Genomic DNA, 22214 nt, shown 5'->3' on the forward strand with positions numbered 1-22214 from the left:
CGTGATGTCATGAAGAATCAGAAGTTTGTTTTATTTCTCTTTTATTCTTAGGCGTTGCTTTTAACTTACCTCATTTACAAATCTACTTAATGTGATTATTATTATTAAAGCTAAATAGACCGAATAACCATTTGAATCTCATACAGAAGGAAATAATAGCTTAAATACATCAAGGTACATCCTTGATTCAAATAACCATTCAGATACATTTTTTTGGCCAGAACGGAGCTTAGTCCTACACAACGTAGGTAGTTTTTGACACCTGTATTTTGCCTGTAAATTGGATGATTGACAAATGGACCGTGTGAACACTGGCTAACCGATATGCAACCATGTAAATTGCTTAAAAACAAAAACAAGCTCAAACTCCAAATTTACATCAGCAAATATTTTATTATATAAACTCTTAGACAAACCAACATGTCTGTACAAATAAACCATACATTTCTATCTCAATGCCAGATTTTTTAATTTACTTATTTTACTGGTAAATACTACTCATACACTCCTAAAATTTCACATATTTACAAAACATCAAAACTTATATTTAAAATTTTTTAAAAAAGTTTCACAGTATTTTTTTATCAATCGTCCTACTCTACTATGAATTACCAGCTTGCTTTATAATCCTAAAAATATCATTCACACGCAGCAAAAACTCTTACACACAAAAAATACTGCAACAAAATAGCTAAATCACACAATTAACAATATGAGTAAGCAATGTGACAATATATTCTTGATAATTTTCTGATTGACTTTTGCCTAAAATATTAATCTTATAATTATTTATCAATAAGCATCAATACTTCTGTGAAATTGTAAAATAAATTACTGCTTTTGCATCTATTTTTTTATTATTCAAACACTGCTGTGACTGATTTGACTTTTAACAGTTTTGTGCAAATCCCAGGTGACTTTAAATGTTTGGTTGATATTTAAATTATTCCAGCAAGATATCGAAGTTTGCTTTCTCATTTAATCACAATTCTTGAGTTAAATCCATTTTTTTTTTTTAACAACACAGCTTATAAATGGCATGTAGTTTTCACTGCTGAAGATGTTATTTCACGTCAACTCATCATAACTACTGCTTTCTGGTCAAACCAAAACTATGGAGGGATGTCACCATACTGCCATGTTTAAATGAACTGTTAAAACACAAACAATATCAATAAGTTCAATAAGTTTGTCCTGATTTATTGATTCTTTAAAGTCCAGTCCCAGCCCTGACAATTACATGTGGTACATTAATTTTATTTAAAAATGTCAATGATATGTATTTTTGAGAATGTTTTGTGTATATGAGATGTTTGCTTCACACACATACCTAATATTCCTAGTTGTAGTTGTTAGCTTTCGTAGTGCAAACTGATGTGAACAGCACAATGTTAAAAACAGACTGGTAACATTTTTCTTTGAGCTGCTTGACTTAATAAAACAACAGATGCAGTTTGTGGTCAGTGATATGTAAAGACATTACTTCATAATGTCATCATTGAATTTCAAAGTTGCACTGTTACCAGATAACAAAACCAAACATAAAGCCAGATTTTTCTACCAAAAATTAAAATAAAACAAGTGTTGCGTTACGTTTTACACAACTTACAATACATAAAGAAAAAAGAGTCAGCAGACTGATGTGCTGACATTATTCAACCACTTTTTTTACTTCCATGTTTACCTTTACACACAGTTTTTACCCACAGGAGTACGGGCTGGTTGCCCAAAGTTTATTTAAACTTTTCTAATGTGTTTCTAATGTGCACTTAGACAAGTATAATATGGGTTAGACAGTGACTAATTTAAGCCAAAAGAGTTAGCCACTTAGCCCCCAGGCTATCTCCTAACAGTTGTGTGTTTCAGTGGTAACAATAAAGCACACCTGCTGCAAACTGACAAAATGTGGAAAACTTGCAATTTGTAAACAATGTTAAGTAAGCAATGAGAAGAGAATGTTTTTAGAGGGTTCATAAGTGTAAAAACATTTTCTGTTTAATTTAGGCTGTTGCTTCACTCATTATCTATGTTTCCAAGTAAAGCAGCTTGTAGAGGTTTCTTGGTCAGCCATGTCTTTTTCAGATTTTCAAGAGTCTTAATCTTAGTACAGTTTAAAGTAGTGAAGAATTAGCAACGCCACAACATGGACAGTAATTATATTTCTTTGTGCAACCAGCCCCAGGCCATTCAACCTCTAAAATACCTTTAGCAGTGCAGTAGTTTCAATGCAACCGGATGTATTTTGGATTATGCACTTATACTCGCCAGCATCACTCTGGGCCGCGTTGGTAATGAGCAGATTGAAATGGCCTGCAGTTTTCTCCTGGATTATACACCTGCTGTCTGTGACACGGTCTCCATCTTTGTACCACTCGGCGGTGGGGCTTGGCTTACCGCTAAACAGACACTGGAGGATAACTGGTGTCCCTACCGCTGCTGTAACATTAGTCAATGGGATGACACATTTAGGGGGCGTCTCAGTCACCTGAAACTGGAAGCTACACATATCAGAGGACTTCCCTTTGAACTCTACCTTGTCATCTTTTGCTGGCTCAGCAAATACATCAAAGTTAATGCTAACGTATTTCTCTCCCTGTTCACTCATTTCGTTGTCAGTGTTGGCCACCAGCCTGACTGCCCGCTGTGACTCATCTGCCTCTTGCTCAAACTCAAACTCAAGCTCAATTTCTGACACCTGTTCGCCTTCAAATGACGTGTTGCCAACCACCAAGTCAAACTTCTGTGGCTGGACTTTGGCGCTTCCGAGAGACACGGCGGTCAACTCCCGGCCTCTGGTCTTCCCTGAGAAAGCTTTGCCATTTAACACTACCAGGGAGGCCCTACACAGAGTCTCCCCAACAACGTTAATAGCCCTGCAGGTATACACTCCGCTATCCTGTGTTGTGACTTTGCAGATCTTCAGGAAGTGGTTGTCTCCGTCAGATGAGTGCAATTGTTTTTTGTTATTGTGAGGAATTTTTTTGTCACCTTTGAACCAGGACACAATGGGAGATGGAATTCCCATCAGTGAGCACTCAAACATGACAGTGGTACCCTCCGGGGTTTCCATATCACAGATGGGATTGATGAACCTAGGAGGCATCTCAGTGACCTCGAAAGCTATTTTCAAATCATCATGCTCCTGGGTGACAAAGTCCACAGTGCCCTCCTCATAAATACTTGGTAACACATCCAAAGATATGATCATGCTCTTGTTGTCAGCTGTGTACTCAGGAATGGTAATGATCTTAACCTGTTTCTCAAATTCTTTCACCTCATTTTCATCCAATTCTACTTCGAGCAGAATCTCCTGAGGGGAAGGAGAACGAGAAGAGTCATCTTCCTCCACATCAAACTCCATCACATGCTGATGGGTGACAGCAGGTGGGGCAGGCATGAACCTCACTTCCTGCGATACAACTACCACCAAAGCAACACTTCTGGCTTCCCCGACATAGTTCACAGCCTCGCAGATATACTCTCCCTGGTCAGCTTTAGTGACATTGAGAATTGTTAGCGAGATGCTATCGCCATCTCTCTTCATTTTTACTCTGTCATCTGCCACCAATTGGGTTTTGTTGCAGAACCACTTCACCTCAGGGGAAGGTAGGCCAAACACCTCAGCATAAAATGTTAGCAAGTCATTTTCAAACACTCTTTTCTTAATGAGAGGTTTGAGGAAGGCAGGAGGGATTCCCTGCACTTTCTCCTGAAGGGTTGCCAGGCCTAAGGAACCTATTCCCTTGGTGAGGAATAGATTTTCATCCGTGTTTACTCCAGGAGGCGTTGTTTCAATGCCCTCATCAGCAGGAGATGTCAGGAACTGAACCGGTGAGAAGAACCTCTCGCTAGAGTCTCCTGTTGAGGGTCTCTTAAGTTCTACAGGGGAGAAGGGATAGTCCTGAGGAGTCATAAACCCACCAGGTGTATCAGAACTATGAGTATGGAAGGACATGTGAGACATGGGAGTGTGGAAGGACTCTGCAATTGGCTGCGAGACCTCGGTAGATGAGCCTGGGGTGTAGAACCTCTCAGCTACCTCGGCTATCTCTTCACTCACAGTGCTGCCAATCTCTATGGACATCTCAGACTCAGGGGACAGTGGCCTTCCCCAGTCTGTTGGAGGGTTGTAGTAGTCGTACACTGTACCAAAAGTGACCTCCTCTTCCTCAATGGAGCCAACTGCTGCTGCTGCCCCCCCATCTTCAGCTGCTGAGGCCTTGTCCAAACCACCTCTTTCCTGTATAGACGCAACCTGGCTCTGAGGTCCCTCAGCAGCAGCATCCTCAGGCAGAGCAAGAGGTTTAACTCTGCTGTCTACTTTAGGCTTGACAATAAGCGGTTTAGGTTCTGGCTTCACATGGACATCAATCCTCTCATCTTCACCATTGATTTGTGTATGAGGCTCAACAACATCACCAGCCATTTCCTTTGCTACTTCTGTCACATCGGCCTGGGAGTCCGGCATACTAAGGAAGACACCACTGTCCATAGAGGGCTCTGCGATTGAAATCAGCTCCTCACCTGTAAGTTCAGCCTCCTCACTCACATGCTCCACCCCGGGCATAAAAACATATCCCTCACTAATTCCTTTAACCTCTTGTTGCATAGTTTTTTTCACTGCTGCCAGCTCATCCACAACACTAGCCCCCTCAGCATAACTCGGGACCTCCATACTGAGAACTTCAACCTCACTTTGAATAGTGGAAGACCTTGCAGCTGCACTTTGTCTCTCAGGTTTGAGAGATTGAGAAATTATTTTAGGCTTAACAGCTTCTTCAGCTGGAGCTGAAGTTCTAACTGAGCGTTTTACTGCAGGTACTTTATCGGACTGGAAAGGAATGAAGCTGCTAGTTCTGTCAAAAGTATGCACAGTCTCCTCCCTCACCATCTCCACTTCACCTGCCTCCATTTGTTCTGGAAAACAAGCAGGTTTCTGTGGCTTAGGCCTGACCAGCTCTGGAGACTCCTGCACTTCCTGTACAAACTGTTTAACTGCACCATGGCTTTCTGCTAAAACTGCTCCCTCTTCAACATCACCAGATATCACACAGATCTCACTGTCTTCCTCCAGAGAGGAGGTGAGCTGGGAGGTCTTAGAAGAGACAGGTTTGGGTGCTACAGGATTATGAGGGGAGACTGATTTCCCTGAAGCAGGAATAGCTTTGTGAGAACCTGGATTTACTGTCTTAGCAGTAGCAAATCTATCACCACCTTCTGCATGCATGGTGTCAGGTTTAGGTGCAATTACTTGTTCCTGCTGGTCAAGGGAAATGGCCACCGCAGGTATAAACTCCTCAGGGAAAATTGTTTCCTCAGGAGAGGGGGGTGTCAGTAATGCAACTGGTGAGTCTGACTCAAAAGCTTGTTTAATCTGAGAAACTTTTATCACAGCGGCAGAAGCCTGCAGACCACACCCGGATATAGTCGGAGGCTCTCTAGAGACATCAGGTCTGGATTTTGGGGCTTTGGCAGCCATCTCTGATGGAGCTCGTGAACTCAGAGGTTTATCTTTCATCTGAATGATACTATCCTCAGTGTGAGTGATGGCAGCTTTGTGGAATATGGCAGGTTTCTCGACATCCTCAGTTAAACCAACAGGAGACTTTCTCACTCTCCCAGATGTAGTAAAACCACCATCCTCTGCAGCAGCACCACCCTCTGAAAATTGTGCAGGCTCTGCAACTCGAAATGCCACATCAGAGATGCTTGTGACCTCTCCCAGCTTATTTCTAGCAACACATTTGTATGCTCCTGCATCAGTGTATTTAAAACTGTTGATATACAGCCTGTACACTTTATTATCTACCTCAACTCTGTATTTTCCGGCCTTGATTTCGAGGCAAACCTCATCATAATACCATGTGATTTCTGGGGCAGGTTCACCTGTGATTACACACTCTAACACAGCAGTGTTGCCCTCAGAACAGGTAATATTCTCTAATTCACTGACCACATGAGGAGCTTCACCAACCACATCAAAGGAGAAAGTAAATTTATGTTTGACAGTCTGAGAGTCTCCCTCATCGCTTGGCACATCTGAAGTTTTCTCTGTAAAAGCCTGACGTTTGTCCTCGCTGCTTTCATCTCTCATCCCTGGGATAGGAGTGGGAGCAGTAATTCTGATTTCTACAGGTGAAGAGCTAAAAGATTCATCTGAGCAGCGGCGTCTGTGGATCACCGCCTGAGGCACCTGTAGGGTTGCCTTTCCTGAATCCATGTAGGTCTTAAGTTCCGCTTCTATCATGCTCTCCTGGTTTTCCTCACCTTTCTCTAGCTCCTCTGCAACAACCACCTCCCGTGTGACCCCTGACCTTCTCACCACCTTTTTGTCAGAGATCTCGAGAGTGCCGCTGCAGATGGATTTTCCATGTTTATTGGTTATGACACAGTCATATGTCCCCTCGTGGTCTGTCGTTGGATAGAAGACAGTGAGCTTTGATTTGTTAGATTTGCTCATGATATCGTAATCAGGGTTGTGGGCTAATGGGTGGCCATCTTTGAGCCAGGTGACTGTGGGCAGAGGGTCACCCTGGAACTGGCAGGTAAACTCTGACATCTCACCAATTTTAATTTTAACTGAAGATATTTCTTTCACAAATACTGGACGGGAGCCACCAGCACTTGTATCCCCTTCTTTTATCCTCTTAGACTCTTGAGTTTGGTAAACTCCCTCTTTCAAATTTGACTCCTCTTGGACTTTCCTCTCCTCCTTCTTTATAGCTCCGAGTTTAAGGCTTTCTGCACTAATTTCACCACCCTTTTTTGACCTTATCAAATCCCTGCTTCTTTCCTCTCTCCTCACACCTGTAAAATCCTTCTGTTGTCTCCACTCGCTGCTCTCTCTGGTAGTTCCTATCTCCTCTTTCATTCGTCTCTCTTCTCTCACATCTGACTGGAAGCGTTGGCTGCTGGATTTATCAACAGTCACAGCGTATTCCCCCTTGCTCCGCCTACTGTCTTCCTCTCTTCCCAGATCCTCCTGTGGACTATGGCATGGGGAGCGTCTCATGACTGAGAAAAACTCTCTGGAAGGCTTATTAGGACTCTCACCCCGGGCAGGCGCAAGTTCGTATCCCTCACAAGGCACATCAGTAAGTTGGGTTGGAGAGTATCTCTGAACTGGTGAAGCTCCATGACCCGTTCTGTCTTTTACAGGAGTAGATTTTAAATCGTAAGAGCTTTTAATAGGCACACTCACTTGGTGCAGTAAACCAGCATGTGTAGGAGAATGCCTTGTTATGGAAGAAGACTCATGAGGAGGAGATGACTCGTACCCAGTAGCATGTTGAAGAGGTGAAGGTATTTTTGTTGGTAAGGCTCCACCAGCAAGAGTTGTATGTGGAGGTGCAAGGTCACTGGGGTGGGTTTCATGAGAAATGTCACCATGATGGGGTTCACTATCAAATGGAACATGGGACTCAAATGACAACCCAGAACCAGGTTGTTTGCATTGATTGTCCAAAGCCCACTCAGACTCCAGCTCAGCTACTTCCTCTTGTTCGACAACATCTTGTTGCCATTTCAGGATGCGCTGAGCCATTGCTTCCTCCTCACTTACAAAGTACTCACTGTCTCTCTGCAACCTGGTCTCACGGCCCTCTGTCAGCAGCTCGCCAGTAGGCGGCCACTGCAGGCTATCATCCTGCTGATCTTGGAAACCAGCAGGAACTGACTCACTCAAAAGGAACTTCTCTTTGGCTGTTTTTCCTGGGGAAGTCTTACTGCTGCGGACCACTTCAGGTTGTGAAATTGATTCTGAAGCAGGAGCCTCATTTCTTCCAATCTCAGTGTTCCTCTCTGCCTGAATCGGTGAGTAACCCTCCACCCAGTCGGACTCTGGCTTCACAGCTTGCTCTTGTTCCATCAGAACATCCTGTTGCCATTTCATTATTCGTTGAGTCAAGGCCTCCTCTTCACTGACAAACTTCTCACTCTCATTCTTCAGCTCAGAAATGTTCTCCCTTGACAGCTGGAGCTCACGCTCTTCTCCTGTCTTCTCGAACAACATCTTCTCAACTCTGGATTTTGTTCTAGGTGATGACTCAGCTTCCACTTCTGCTGCTCTATCTTTTATTCTGGGTGATTTTTGTGACAGCATGACTGATTCCTCAGTTTCCAATTCTCCTGGTCTGGCTTTCATTCTGGTTTTAATCAAGGGGGCAGAGGCTTTGTCCTGTTCTACTCTACCTTTTACTTTAGGTGACTTAGGTGTTGACATGGTAGCATGGTCTACAGTTGCTCTTTTCTCCACCACCTCCTGCTGGGTGTAAATATGCCCCTCAGGCTCCATGTACTGTGTCTCTGCTGGCATGGGCAGATCAGTTTCAGGGTGGGGTGTCTCCTCTTCTGACATTCGCATGCCTTGCTGCCATTTTCTGATCCGCAGGGCCAGGAGTTTTTCCTCACACTGCATCCGCTCAGCTTCCAGGCTCTTCTCATACTGAGCCCTCAAAGACTCCCCTGCACGCTCCTCTTCATATGGCTCAACTGTTTCTGTTGCAATGCGACCTGGTGTTACAGCTTCACTAAGGAACCTCTCTTTTATAGATTTGACTTGCCTTGGCTTGGGTGACTCTCTGAGTCTGTCCTCTGCCCTGGCTTTTGTTCTAGGCGACAAGTCTGCTTCCACTTCTGCTGCTCTAGTTTTTATTCTGGGTGATATTTGTGCCCGCATGAGTGGTGCCTCACCTTCCATTTCTTCTAATCTGGCTTCCATTGTGGCTGACTTTGTAAGCAAAGAGGCAGACGTTTCCACTTCTTCCCCTCTGGCTTTTACTTTAGGCGATTTGGGTGTTGACCCAGTTGCAGCTTCAGGATTTACCAACCTTCCCTTCATTCTGGGTGATTTATGGAAAGAGGATGGGATGGCCTCAATTTCTATAGTTGCTCTTTTCTCCACCACCTCCTGTGGGATATAAATTTGCCCCGCAGGCTCCATGTACTGCATCTCTGTTGGCATGGGCAGATCAGTTTCAGGGTGAAATGTCTCCTCTTCTGACATCCTACTCCCTTGCTGCCATTTCCTGATCCGCAGGGTAAGGAGTTTTTCCTCACACTCCATCCGTTCAGCTTCCAGGCTCTTCTCATACTGAGCCCTCAAAGACTCCCCTGCACACGCCTCTTCATATGGCTCAACTGCTTCTGTTGTTGCTATGTCTTCTGGTGTTAATGCTTCACTAAGGAACTTCTCCCTGATAGATGGGACTGGCTTTGGCCTGGGTGACTCCATGAGTGACAATTCCTCTTGAGTAGGCACAGTTCTAACAGATTCCCTGCTTTGAGTGTACATTGTAGTTTCTGGATATGCTAATGTTTCAGAGTATGGGACTTCAGGGTGACGTAGCTCGACCTCAACCTTTGCAGCCTCCACCTTTTGGTCAGCAACCGCACTGTGATGTTCACTTACCATCTGCTTGAATCTGACATCTGGTTGAGATTCTACAAAACTCTCAACTTTTTTATCCTTCAGTGTCTCCAAATATCTTTCACCTGATTTCCTTTCTGTCTGTGGCACCAATGTATCAACCAACTCACCTTTCATGATTTGAATGGCCCTGGTTCTGGACTGGGGCTCAAATGAATGCCTCACACGAGAATGAGAGGCCTCCCTGCTTGAGGTTTTACCTTGAAAGTCCCTATGACTCTCTCCCAAATCAAAAGGTCGATTGAAATGCTGGACATCAGGCAGAGAGGCAGGCTTGACCCTGAGCCTCTCCACATAATCTGCATAGCTCGACTCGCTGGCAACTGATTCTAACTCAAACTCAGAGGAGGACATGGTAGAGATAGAAAACCTCTTCTTCTGTTTGACAGCTTTTTGGAGTGTGGTAAGTTTTGTTCTTACCTCGTTGTGAAGGCTCTCAGTGTCACTGAACCTCTCGCTGTATCTGTCGCTGCATCTGTCACTAAACTTGTCACTGAACCTGGCACCAGTGCGCCGGTCACAGTAGATATCACTGAATCTGTCGTTAAAGTGCTCAGACCTCTCAAACATGGGCGGAGGGGACGGGGCGCGCTCAGAGGCAGTCTCCAAACGTTTGGACTCTTTCTCTGACTCTTTTTCTTTTGAATGGGAACCGGACTTAAAGTACACAGTACGCACCAGAGAGTTCTTAGATCGAGATCTTCCTTGATGGACTTTGGACATCTTGTCAAAGGGAGATCCTACACACCTGAGGTCGACCCTAAACTTCCTCTCTTTCCTCTCCTCTGCCATGGCGTCTATGCTTTCATGGGCTTTGGCAGAGCGTCTAACAAAGCCCAGGTAGTTAGCAGACTGCTCTTCCCTCAGCGACACCAAAAGTGATGCTGTTGACTCAGCAGAACCCTCCGTGTTTATCGCCATTACCTTATAACTGCCTGAGTCCTTCTCTTTGATACTATCGATAACCAGAGTGGTAGTGTGCACGTGCATTCTGCTGTCAGTACAGATCCTACGTCTACGCTCTTTAGGAATAGATCTATTATTATGAAACCAGAGGATAGTTGGTGGAGGGCAAGCAACCAGTTTACACTTTAACTCCACTGGTTGTCCTTCAACGACTGACTGGAACTTGAGTTTCTTTGTGAAAGAAGGTTTAATGTTCTCCGTCCACGAGGTAATGGAGGAGGTTCTGCTGGAGCAGCGATTGGCCGACACCAGGCCATGATCTAGGAAGTCCTCGGTGTCGGAGAAGGCTCCTCTCAGCTGTTGAGTGCCGGTGAGTTCTGTGCTGCTGTGTGGTGTTTCTTCTTTGCTTTCATGATAAAACAGCTCTGCAAACAGAACAGACAACTGTCAGAACAACACAGCCTCCAGGGGTAAAAAGAGAGAAAAGGATTTGAATGAATCATTAATGGAAATATTAAATGCATGCTGGGAGTCACAATGCCATAAGAAATAATTTCACTCACCATATTTGTTCGAATAAACGCAAGACTTGATTCTTTTTATTAGAAACCTGCAGGAAGTTTTGATCCTTCTTCTGTGGAAATTTCTTCAAAACATAAATTATTTTATTATCATTAAAAAAACATTATATTTCCAAGATGGGCTGCTAACATTCGCTTGTTTTACTTTTTGATAATTGCTTTGGCTTTATACTCGAATATTCCTTACCTGACTTGCAGACAGGAGAATAAACGCCCTTTCTAATCCTTAAACTTGAGAGGAAATAAATGATGCACAAGTATCAATGAGAGGCAAAGCTCTCCAAAACATATCATATATTCCAAAACTTATACAAATGAAGCTGTAAAATTGGGTGAGAAGGCGTTTATTCGAACTAATATAGTTTACTGGTGTTATTTAGGGTGCAAAACACAGGAATCACATCCCACTATCTGCAAGCCAGGCTAAGAAATATTTTGCAGGAGGAAGATATCAGTTCCAGATGCAGTGAACCTCCATATCTTTTAAAGGGCATTTCAAATCTGGAAGCTTTAAAAGATACATATCCTGCACCTTTTCTGGGAAAAGATCAGAGGAACCTTCATGCCAAAACGAAACGAACTTTTGGATGCAAACCGCAAGTGTCAAAAACTGGTACAAGCAAGTTCTACCAGTGCTCGCCTAGGGGGAAACCATGGAATATTAACAGAATAAGAGCAGGTAGAATAATACAGACAAAAGGAATTTTCTATCAAAACACATAAAGATGACATGCTACTGTGGAAATTCAAAGATCACTTAAAGGGACAGTTCAACATAATGACATATTTACAAACTCTAAAAGCAGTCTGTGAATGCAGGCCAACTATAATCCAAATAATCCATAACACATGCATCCACACATCTGTTTTGTTTCTCCACTAACTCAACAGTTTCTCCACTTAAAAAACATCTTCAATGAGCCAAAGCTTGGATCAAAGTTACCCACTGACAGACTACTTTCGAAGTGAAAAATTAATCAAGTAAAACAGAAATCTGGTTAAACTGTCCCTTTTCCATTGTGCCTGCTTCTCATGTGTGATAATAATTTTGTGCTTTTGGATATATGATGGTAAGAAATCTGACGTGACCTTACCTTTGACTTCCTGTTCAATCTTGGCTTCAATCTGCTCTCTCACATGAGTCACTGTTAAGGAAAAAAGATAACATTAATTCAGATTTCATCAGTACAGTGTGAGCACATTGATCAAATGCAGGATAGATCCAGTGAGGGTCTTCAAACCTTCACACATTCATTCTCATTAGGAGGTGATGTCCACCTCTGACACTGGATTTCCACCTCTATCATTTTTCTTTGCTGGACTCAAATTTATTTTCTGTGTTTGGGTTCCATCAAGGTTGATCCATGAATTGAGGAAACTTAAGCTATCATCGCAAAATGTTTCTTTTAACAAAACTTGAAAACAAACATGATCCAATTAAAGTAGAGCTATCAACTAGAACTACAATACTAAAGTAGATTTAAAACCATGAGCACCACATATGTAAAATAAAAATTTAGTGTCAAAGTTCATTCTTGATCATAGAAATAGTAGTTTGACAAAATAAACTTAACTCATGTTCCATTTACTAGGTTTTTCCAGAGCTTGAAACTCAAAAACAAAAAAAGCAAAAACTGGTAAGTGGACCTTGAGTATATATTCTTTTGTCAAACAAATAAATTGGCCTAGTCTGTGATTCAAGTGTAGCCCTGCCCACCTCCACTATTTAAAACACAGCACTGGAACCTGCTATCACTTTCGAATTAATTGTTCAGTATTTTAATAAAGGGACTAAAACTAAATCCAACAGGCCTTTCACACCAAAAGCACAAGTAAAATCCCTGATGAACTAGAGCTGTGCAGCATAAGACTAAGTGGAGCCACGACTGTTTGAGAGTAATACTGCAACAATAATGACCTATAACAATACTTTGGCAAAATAATCTCAGCTCAATGTCCACTTGTGAGGGTTTCCACGGGCTGTCAACCGCATCTCATGGTCTACCAGTAGATGGAGTTGGCTCAGTTGTTGGTTCAGTTGGTCGTATATGGGTTATCTGTTATCACTAGGTTTGGTTACCGATCACATTTGAACCGATATGGTACCGGTACCTGGAATTCGGTAGCAGTACCCAACAGTACCTTTTTTTTGTAGTTTACTCTCTATAATAACAAAAATGACCAAACTTCTCTCACTACCGCAGTGCTTACATACTGTAATTTTTCCCTGTGAAAAGTTTCAGAGCGACAGAGCATCCCCGCAACCACAGTAACTCACTGTCACTCCTGCCAGTCTGCACACGAGAGGTGAGACACTGCTGCCAGAAGAGCCACTGACTCTTGTCTGTCTGTTCACTCTCAGTGTCCTTTTAAACGAGTTAAACATTTGTTGTTGAGAAACTGGACGTGTGGCGTGAGAGCTTGTGAAAACTGTCAGTTGAGTGAGTCTCATGGTCAATGCGTGATAGTTGACAGTCCTGTGGCTAATGCTAGTAAAAATGCTAAAATAACGTCAATCAAGACACCGAAAAAATCCCAGTTATCTCGAACAACAACATCTCCAACTAGCTAATTACCCGAAGATGTCAATGAAGTTGTCAATGCCTCACTTTAAGTTTCGTCTTCCTTGGAGGGTTCAACTTCTTCTGCGCTGGCTGCAGGCGTGCTAACGTGGCTGCTGCAGGGGACTTGGCTTTCAGGCCATCAAACATGGTACACTCTTTTAGATATATTTTGTTTGTGACCAGGTGTTTCCTCAGGTTAGACGTGTTGCCCTGACCTGCTTTGCATGGCGCATTACAGCAAGTGTTGTCTGTGTCGAGTTTTGAAAAGTGTAAACAACACTTGCGACCACTTTTGGTTCACCATTGCACTGACTCACTGATGTGAACAAGCTGCAGTGGTGACATAGTCTCGCTCTCTCAGGTACCAAAATTTGGCACAGATTTCACGTGAATCGTTACTCGACGTAATTCGGTCGGTACCCTTAAAAGTACCAAGTTCGGTACCCAACCCTAGTCATCACCTGACCAAAGTTTCATACTTAGGTCACATGATGGCCATCAACCAATTCAAGAATTAATTGCTCATATAACAATACTGTGTCAGGTCTTCTTTAACTTGTTCTTTTGTTACTTGCAGTGGTAATGGCTTTTAATTACCTTAAACTGGTTTGTACAACTGGTTTGTATTTTCATGATTTCTTGACACCTAGTACTTAAGAGCAATAATAGCTTCAAATTACACAGTTGACGGACAAAAACGACGGGATCCAAATGCATAAGACAAACAGATTAGAGTGCCATTTGTCTGCCAAAGAAGTTTGTGACTCATACTGGTATTTAACCTATATTTTTTGAGAAACTAGATTCTGAGGTGAGAAATCAAGCAATGCAAACACACATCTGTAAGAACATGGTGAAAAAGAAAAGAAAGAGCAAGTTATATAGACATTACAAAACACAGAGGCACCAAGTGAATCAGACAAAGAAGGGTTTGAGTTTCCTGGAGGATGCAGGTACAACAGAGAGGGTATACATGTGAATTTCATGAGTTTTCCTGAACGGGAGAGGAGAGGAGGGTGATGACGGAGAGGATGAAGGATGTTGGAGAGATGAGTTTGTTCCAGTGGGGAGTGATGAGGAAGGTGGAGCAGAGAGGAGAGGTGATAATCCCATTATTCAAACAAACCGGTGCATTCATGAACAAAGTGGTTCCTCTTTCTGGAACCGTGAGGTTAGTCAAATCCGGAAGAGGGCTGAGGGATGTCCCGATCAAGCTTTTTTTTCCAGGGTCAATTTAAGAAAACAATCGGCAGATCTACAGTTTTGGCCATTTGGAAGTAATGTCGCCATTGCATAATTTATCCATCAGAGAGCATTGAAAAATGTATTTTTCAACTGTAGGAACTCCTGCCCAGTGCATATCTTAGTCGCAATTCTTTGTAAAAACACTTTTAAGGGATCCTGATCAAAAATGTTTGAGTTCGTTATGTGTTTATATAAAAGAAGAGAGGGGAAATGAAACATCAAATTGATATCAATATTGACCAATCCTGGATTCTATATAGCCAACATGGGCTTCCGGGTAGTAATTTCTGCCGATACCAAGTCTGATTTGATTCATCTGTTTAGAGTTTTGTACTGATTTTATCACACTTCTGTTTAATTCTGAGTTTGTTTTGTTCTCTGTCTTAAGTTGTTAGTCTGTAACTCATTTTTATTGCTGCTTATCTTGGATAGGACACTCTTGAAAAGTATATTTTTAATCTTGAGGCTTTGGTGGTTGAATAAATATTTAAAGCAGACATTAAATAGATCTGATACTCATTTTTGCAGACTGGTTCAGGACATCCCTTGAGGTGTTTTGTCTAGAGACGATAAGGAGGTGTTTAAGGAGGGTGAATTAATCTAACAGGAAGAGAAAAAGGTTTATTTTAGAGTGCGGTTTCAGAGGGAATCTGGCTGCAGCCGACGGATCCAGAAGTTACCTTCTTCTTCTTCTTTGGATACGGTGAGGGTGGCCGAGCATGCGGTCTCTCCAGCGTTATTGGCTGCCCTGCAGGTGTACTGCCCCGCATGCTCAGAGAAAGCATCGACTATGATGAGCATGGCGGTGTTCGTCACCTCATCGAAATGAAACACGACGTTCTTGGTGGGCTGAACTGGCTGCCGGTTGTGGAACCAGCTTATCTCTGGCTTCGGCATGCCGGACACACATGCGTGAAAGCGGGCCACCTCCCCGTGTGGCACCGTGCAGCTTGTGATTGGCTGGATGAAAACTGGCTTTTGGCCAATGGAAGGTTTCTTTAGACTAGTGAGGCTGGTGGAGACATGCCACTGAGACTCAGCAGGACTGTCCAGTGTTTGTTTTTGCCCTGAAAGGAAGCATGTTCATTGACTTTATGCGCTTTATTTGAATTACATTCATCCCAGTCAGCACAGTTTGGTGATTTTCAGTTTGAAACCAGTCTGCGTTTGGTGGAAAGGAAGATGTTCAAATGTATAAAACAACCTTTTTTTGACAAGTGACATTTCTGGCCATGAGAATAATGAGGAAGCAAAGGAAGTAGTAGTGTGATACAGCACAGCAAAACCTCTTAGGGAAGAGGTCGGGGTCAGCGATTGGGCGTAAAGTGTCTTGACTTTAACGTGGAGACCAACCAACAGTCGAGAGTTAAGGTATTTCCACACCAAATGTGAATGTACAAGCACCAAGTGCAACCTTTTGGTTCTATTGCTTCTTGCAAAGCAAGGACTTGTTGGCTGCTAATACGGTCATCAAAATGCTGTCGATTGTCTTTTCACCTTCAAATCACTGAACTGGTGCTCACTGGGACATGCTTAAGTTTCAGTAAAGAAAAGAAGAACAGCACTGTGATCTGGTGTCGTAACTCCACCACAGCAGGAACAACATCTACACATGGGTGACAAATCAGAGTAAAAACCAAAATAAAGATAATTCCATATTTTGTGTTTTGATGATAGTCTAACACTTTGCTCCAAAACCTAGCATAGGACTTCAGTTGGGTTGAGATCTGGTAACTGTGACGGCCGCAGGATGTGACTGATTGAACATTTTCCTTTTCATTAAAGCAGTGAGCCCCTGAGCCTGTATGGAAGCATCTCCATTCATTTCTACATTCATTTATTCAGGTTTTTCCTTTATTTGTTACACTTCTGTATATTAACACTACGGAAGCTGACAATGGCCACTGTCAGCTGGTTTTCTCAACGAAATGTTTACGATATTTCCATTTACTTTACTGATATTGCAATATAAGATGACAAATACAGATAAGATTTACTTCTATATCTAAATCCCTTTTTTTCCTCCCTGTAAAACATTTACATTTTTTGAATTTGAACATTTGAATATTTTGAACGACTCATTTCACACTCCACTGACAGATCAATTGTGCTGTCGATACATTTTACTAAGAGCCCCAAAAAATATTTTATATCTTTTTATCTGATCATTGAATCCTAATCTCAGAGTAACAGGCTCAAAAACTAAATTGTTGTGTTACCTGGAGATAACAAACGGGGAACATGATCTACAAATAACATCTGACGTGTTGAAGATGAGATAACGGACAGCGTATACAAATGATTGGTAACCATGACTACTATTGGCGTCTGTTATTTACCTTTACAGTGTGAGTCAGTGAAGGGGTAAAAACAGCATTTCTGGTGGTAACAAACTTACCGTCCAGTGCGAGAGTGGCGGAGCAGGACACGGTTCCAGCGTTGTTTGTGGCCACGCAGGTGTACTGGCCCTCGTCCTCCGGGTAAACCCTGGAGATCTCCAGCTGACAGCTGTCGTCAAACTGAGACATCCTGAAGAAGTCTGACTGCTTGATCTCCTTCTCCTTGTGGAACCAGCTGATCTTCACATCTGTACGGAGGACAAAGGAAAAGAAGGTTTGTGGTGGCAGGCTGGATTTTGTGATGAAACAGCCCTGACAGAGCTGAGTGGACGGAGAGCCGGAGAGTCCAACATGGTCCATCCAGTGCAAGAGCAAATACAGAGAAGCTCAGAGAGACATTGTTACCGACTAGTGCGAGCATGTTTCTGGCTGGCTGGTGTGTTAGCGGTTAGCTCACCAGCTACAGTAGTTCACCAGCTAGCCGTGAGAGTCTTCACTACGTCATCAGAGTATATTTCAGCTAGGCGTGGCTGAATTTCGCTGTGTCACTTTTTGGAGTGACCAGGCCTTAACAGCAGGTGGGAGGAGCGGCTGGTTCTGGAAGGGAATTTCCACGTTCTGTATTTGCAGTTACATTTTTTTCTTTAAACGATCTCCTCAGTGTTACTGAACAAAGAAAATGCGAGACTCTCCCGGATCATGTAACAATCATACAGGTTTATGTTCTAACCATCAGTTCAACTTTGTTTCTGACAAATCTGTTTTGTTCTTCTTCTAAATACTACAATACCCATGAGCCACAAGGAGTGCGTCAGAGCGTCAGTGAATTCAAAACGCTGTGTCGCTGAATTTGTGAACATGACCACACCACCAGCGCAGGTAACAGAATGTGGAGCTCTGTGACTGGATGTTTGTTACTGAAATGCACCCTGGGAGTCGTAGTTAACTTCTCGCCTTCAGTTTTTATGTCCACAGGCTTCTTGTACCTTTGACTTTTTAGCGAAGAACCAGATGTTTTAACACAGTTGTTCATCTTTTGATGATTCAACAGGAGAGTTTCATGTCCATCAGAGACTTATGAGACTAGAAGCACCTAAAATAACTCTAATTTGATGAGCTTCTGATGAGCTGAGATGATTTGTTTGCAAAATCATTATTTTATGTACCATATGAAATAAAAACAGCTATGACCCGCCACTAAACCTGCAATAACTGATTTTTCTGTCCACTTGTTTTCAGCAGAAGCAAGTACTGAACACAACTTCAACATATTAAGCTTATTGCCGCCTCCAGCAGCTACAGTCAGTGTCACATGACGCTTCATCAGGAGGCGTGTCAGAGTCACATGACGCTCCGTCAGGAGGCGTGTCAGAGTCACATGACGCTTCATCAGGAGGCGTGTCAGAGTCACATGACGCTCCGTCAGGAGGCGTGTCTGTGTCTCCTGATGGACGTCAGTCCGGTCTTCTCTCCGTCAGCTCTGTGTTTGGTCTCCAGCAGCTGCTGAGGGAAACATCTGGCTCTTTAGCAGCTAGATGCTCCGCTACGTTCAGCAGCTGCTCTCTGACTGCGTCTGGCTGCTGTTTGCTGCTGAGCAGGAAGCGTTCAGAGGCTTTTTACAGCTTCTTCTTCTCTGGCAGCGACGCTCTGAGAGCTGAGAGCGAACCAGAGCAGCAGCAGACGAACAACGAGCTGAAACTGTGAAGCTCCGTGAAGCCGAGCTGCAGGTTCAGCTGATGGTTCAGGTTCACCGACACGCTGTCAGGTCGTACATCATTATTATTAACATCGATTATAGCTGCTTTTAAGTAAGAGTTTAGTTTTCTTACCGTCTCCGCGGACTCTGCACTGGAAGCGAGCTGGTTCTCCCTCGCGGGCTGAGGTGCTGGCGATGGGTGAGATGACGACAGGAGGAGCGACGGTGGCAGCCGAGTCCGGAGAGACCACCTCTGAAACTACAGCACACACACACAAACCTGCATCTATACGTGTCCCGGTGGTTTGAAATATTTCCCTGCTCATGTTTGTCTTCGCTCCACAGGTGTAACATCCCATCTTACCTTCCACGTTGAGCGCTGCAGTGCTCGTGGCAGTGCCGTAGTCGTTCTTGGCCTCGCAGTTGTAGACGGCGGCGTCCTCGGGGAACACTTCGATCAGCAGCAGCGAGTGCTCGTTGCCGTCGTGGAGGAACTTGCACTTGAAGCCTGGAGACAGAGCCTGGGAGTTTTTGTACCAGAAGACCTGAGGCTGAGGAATGCCGCTCACCTGCACCGAGAAGCGAGCCGGTTTACCAGCCTCCACCGACTGGGGCTCCATGTGGCGGAGGATCTGAGGAGGCTCCGGGACTGAACCAGACAGGAAATAAAGATTTCGTGAGCCAGGACAGAAGAGAACTGTTATCACGTTCCTCATGATTTTAATGACAAGTACACAGCGTGATAAAAATAAAACACTTCACTGGACTTTTAATGTGAACTTTGGTGTGAACTGGTTCTAACGCTTGAAGCAGACATGACACGGTATCAGCCTGTCAAAGCAGAAGTGTTGAGGAAAGATGTTTCACTGTCTCGCTTCAACACACCAAGAATCACGTGACCACCAGGAGCTGGATTTGAATCAGTAATCAATAATTAACAGCAGAGCTGTAGACCGTTTTTATAATAGAACCGTGATCAAACTAAATATAAACAACTATATATATAAATATTATATTCTGACTAAATGGTCTTCATTGGTAATAAATGCAATACCAAGGGTTGACCAGCAGGGGTCGGCATTTCGACTGTATCAAACACAAACACCAAAATCCGAAGCATTGGCCTGTTGCTCTGACAAAACATGTAATATGAAGATGACACCTTCGGGGAGTTGTGACGGGCATTTTTCACCATTTTCTGACATTTTACAGACCACAAATGACCACAAAAATCAAAACCTCAGCTGAAATCAGTCAGTTTGGATTCAGCAGATATGGTGAGTGATTCATCTAAACACCGTGGTCCTGATAACAGCCTGATCTCCTGATTCATTTAGGCCGAATCTGATTTGATTCCTAAAGATTTGATTACATCAGATAAACCCCAGTATTGTATTAATATTAAACTGTCTGCAGTGCAAATTACAGGCTCAAACTCGTTTAGAAATGTTCAGTCACATTAGGCAACAAAGGAAAACAACCGCAGTCTCCATGTGACCGAGAAACAAACACCGTGCTGGTCGACTCACTGTTGACTCGGAGGTGCATGGTGCTCCTGTTTTTGCCGGCGATGAAGGTGTACTCCCCGGCGTCGCTCCTGTAGGTCTCAGAGATGGTGAGGCGGTGCAGCTTCCTGATGGTGACGTAGTTGAACCTCTCCTCCACCGAGAACTGGATCTCCACCCCATTCCTCAGCCAGCGCCCCTCCACGTCGTCCTCGTTCACCTCGAACTCGAAGGTCGCTCTGTGTTTCTCCAGAACCTGCGAGAGGAAGAGGAGGGATTCAGGTTTCTGCTGATGAAGCGATGACTCCAGCTGTTCTTCATGTTGGTCCTGAGGGGAGGGTGACACTGCTCACCGTTATCGCTGCACTACCCTCGCTCTACTACTGAAGTCTGTCTGCACGTAACTGATTATCTTCCCTGGAAATATAATGTTGTTTTCTGCCTTTAGATCTAGTTTTATATGTTTTATTGTTTGATTCTATTCTAATTGAACTATGTGAATATCGGTGTAATCCTTCTCTGCGCAGTGTGGACTGTGCTGTTCACTACAGAGTTCATTCTTGGTTATGATGCAGAAGTTTTAACCCTCGAACCCTCTGAAGTCAGAAAGCTCAAGTTTCATTTGACTAAGATGTGAGTGAAAGTTCCTTTGAACATGAATGAATAAATGCCTGTTGGCTGCTGAGTCAGGAGCTGCTGATCAGTTGTGTTACTGTTCTCTCGGGTTCGAACCTTCAGAACTCAAATAAAATGCATTTTCCAACAGAAACCTTCCGGGTGAATCTTGAGTCCCACATACATATAATCCATAAACAATCCATCATAACACAACACTTCATTTTCAAATATTATAAAAAAGACAATGTCTAATATCTCCACATGTGAAGTGAATTAGAGGCTTTGAGAGTCAGAGAGAGGACAAGTCATCGTGTCTCCGTCTTTGGGTCCAGGAGTGAGAACGGTTTCTGTTTAACAGCGTAACGTCCCTCCTCACTGAGAGGACAGAAGAGTCTTTGAGGACACGAGTCCACTGTTGAATGACTGAAAACAATCATCACATGACAGGAACGGGTTTGTCACTTTAAAGTGATAGAACATGCTGAACGGAGCACCTTTTCCCACTTCAGTGAATGTTAACACAGCGAACCAGCTTTAAAACCTGCACATTGTTCATCTCGGTTCCAGTGAACGTCCGTCTCACCGTGATTTCCCTCTCGGCGGGCTCGGAGATCCGGACGTCCCGACCCTCCACGGTCAGCTGGGCCTTGGAGACGCTCGATCCGGCCACCACCGAATACTCTCCAGCATCAGACATCCGAACCGTCTGCACCATGAGCCGGTGAACGTACTTCTCTGCTGTCACAATGTACCTGTGAACACAACGCACATATCGGCTCTCGGCTCGTATTCAGCCTTTTCTAATGCTGCTGCTTATGTTAGGAAAGTGGAGCAGAAGTTACGAGTATGACAAACGCCGACACACCTCTCCTCGGTCATGTCCAGCTCCTGGCCATCCTTCATCCACATCACCTGGATGTTTGGCTCAGAAACCTCACATTCAAAAATCGCCTTCTTCTTCTCTGTGATCTTTATGTCTTTGATTTTCTTGGTGAATTCAATCACGCGAGCTGAAAACAACAAAAACAGTTACAGTGACTATTCCAAAGAATTCTGTAAGTTACAGAAATAAACTGCTAAAAAGCACAACGTACAAGAATTTGCAGTTTTTCTAACAGGCTTCTTCACAGGTTGGATTTCAGGCAATATGTATCAGATTTGTGACTCCAGATCAGCAGCGTTAAGTGTTTATTTGTTTCCGCTCTTCTGTTTTATCAAACGTAACAATCCACAGTGACTCAGTGGAGTTTAATCAGCCGTTCATACGTTGTGAATTTATTAACTGTTAACTATCTGTAACGATGAATCAAGACCCCAGTTTCACTGTGAGCTG

General features: G+C 43.5%; 1 protein-coding gene across 3 annotated transcripts in view; it reads right to left on the bottom strand.

The window, feature by feature from the left end:
* Positions 1-22214, bottom strand: part of ttn.2 (titin, tandem duplicate 2) — a 246500-nt gene that overhangs the window by 193456 nt on the left and 30830 nt on the right. For all 3 annotated transcript variants that reach the window (XM_044216152.1, XM_044216154.1, XM_044216153.1), the window contains exons 35-42: positions 21747-21891; positions 21465-21633; positions 20288-20519; positions 19123-19407; positions 18892-19017; positions 17122-17310; positions 15404-15790; positions 12009-12059 (exon numbers count right to left, since the gene is read on the bottom strand). In XM_044216152.1, the coding sequence (XP_044072087.1) occupies positions 12009-12059; positions 15404-15790; positions 17122-17310; positions 18892-19017; positions 19123-19407; positions 20288-20519; positions 21465-21633; positions 21747-21891 (1584 nt within the window). The remainder of the gene's footprint in view (positions 1-12008; positions 12060-15403; positions 15791-17121; positions 17311-18891; positions 19018-19122; positions 19408-20287; positions 20520-21464; positions 21634-21746; positions 21892-22214) is intronic.

This window comes from Siniperca chuatsi, linkage group LG12, assembly GCF_020085105.1.
Source record: "Siniperca chuatsi isolate FFG_IHB_CAS linkage group LG12, ASM2008510v1, whole genome shotgun sequence".
In the NCBI taxonomy this organism is placed as follows: domain Eukaryota; kingdom Metazoa; phylum Chordata; class Actinopteri; order Centrarchiformes; family Sinipercidae; genus Siniperca; species Siniperca chuatsi.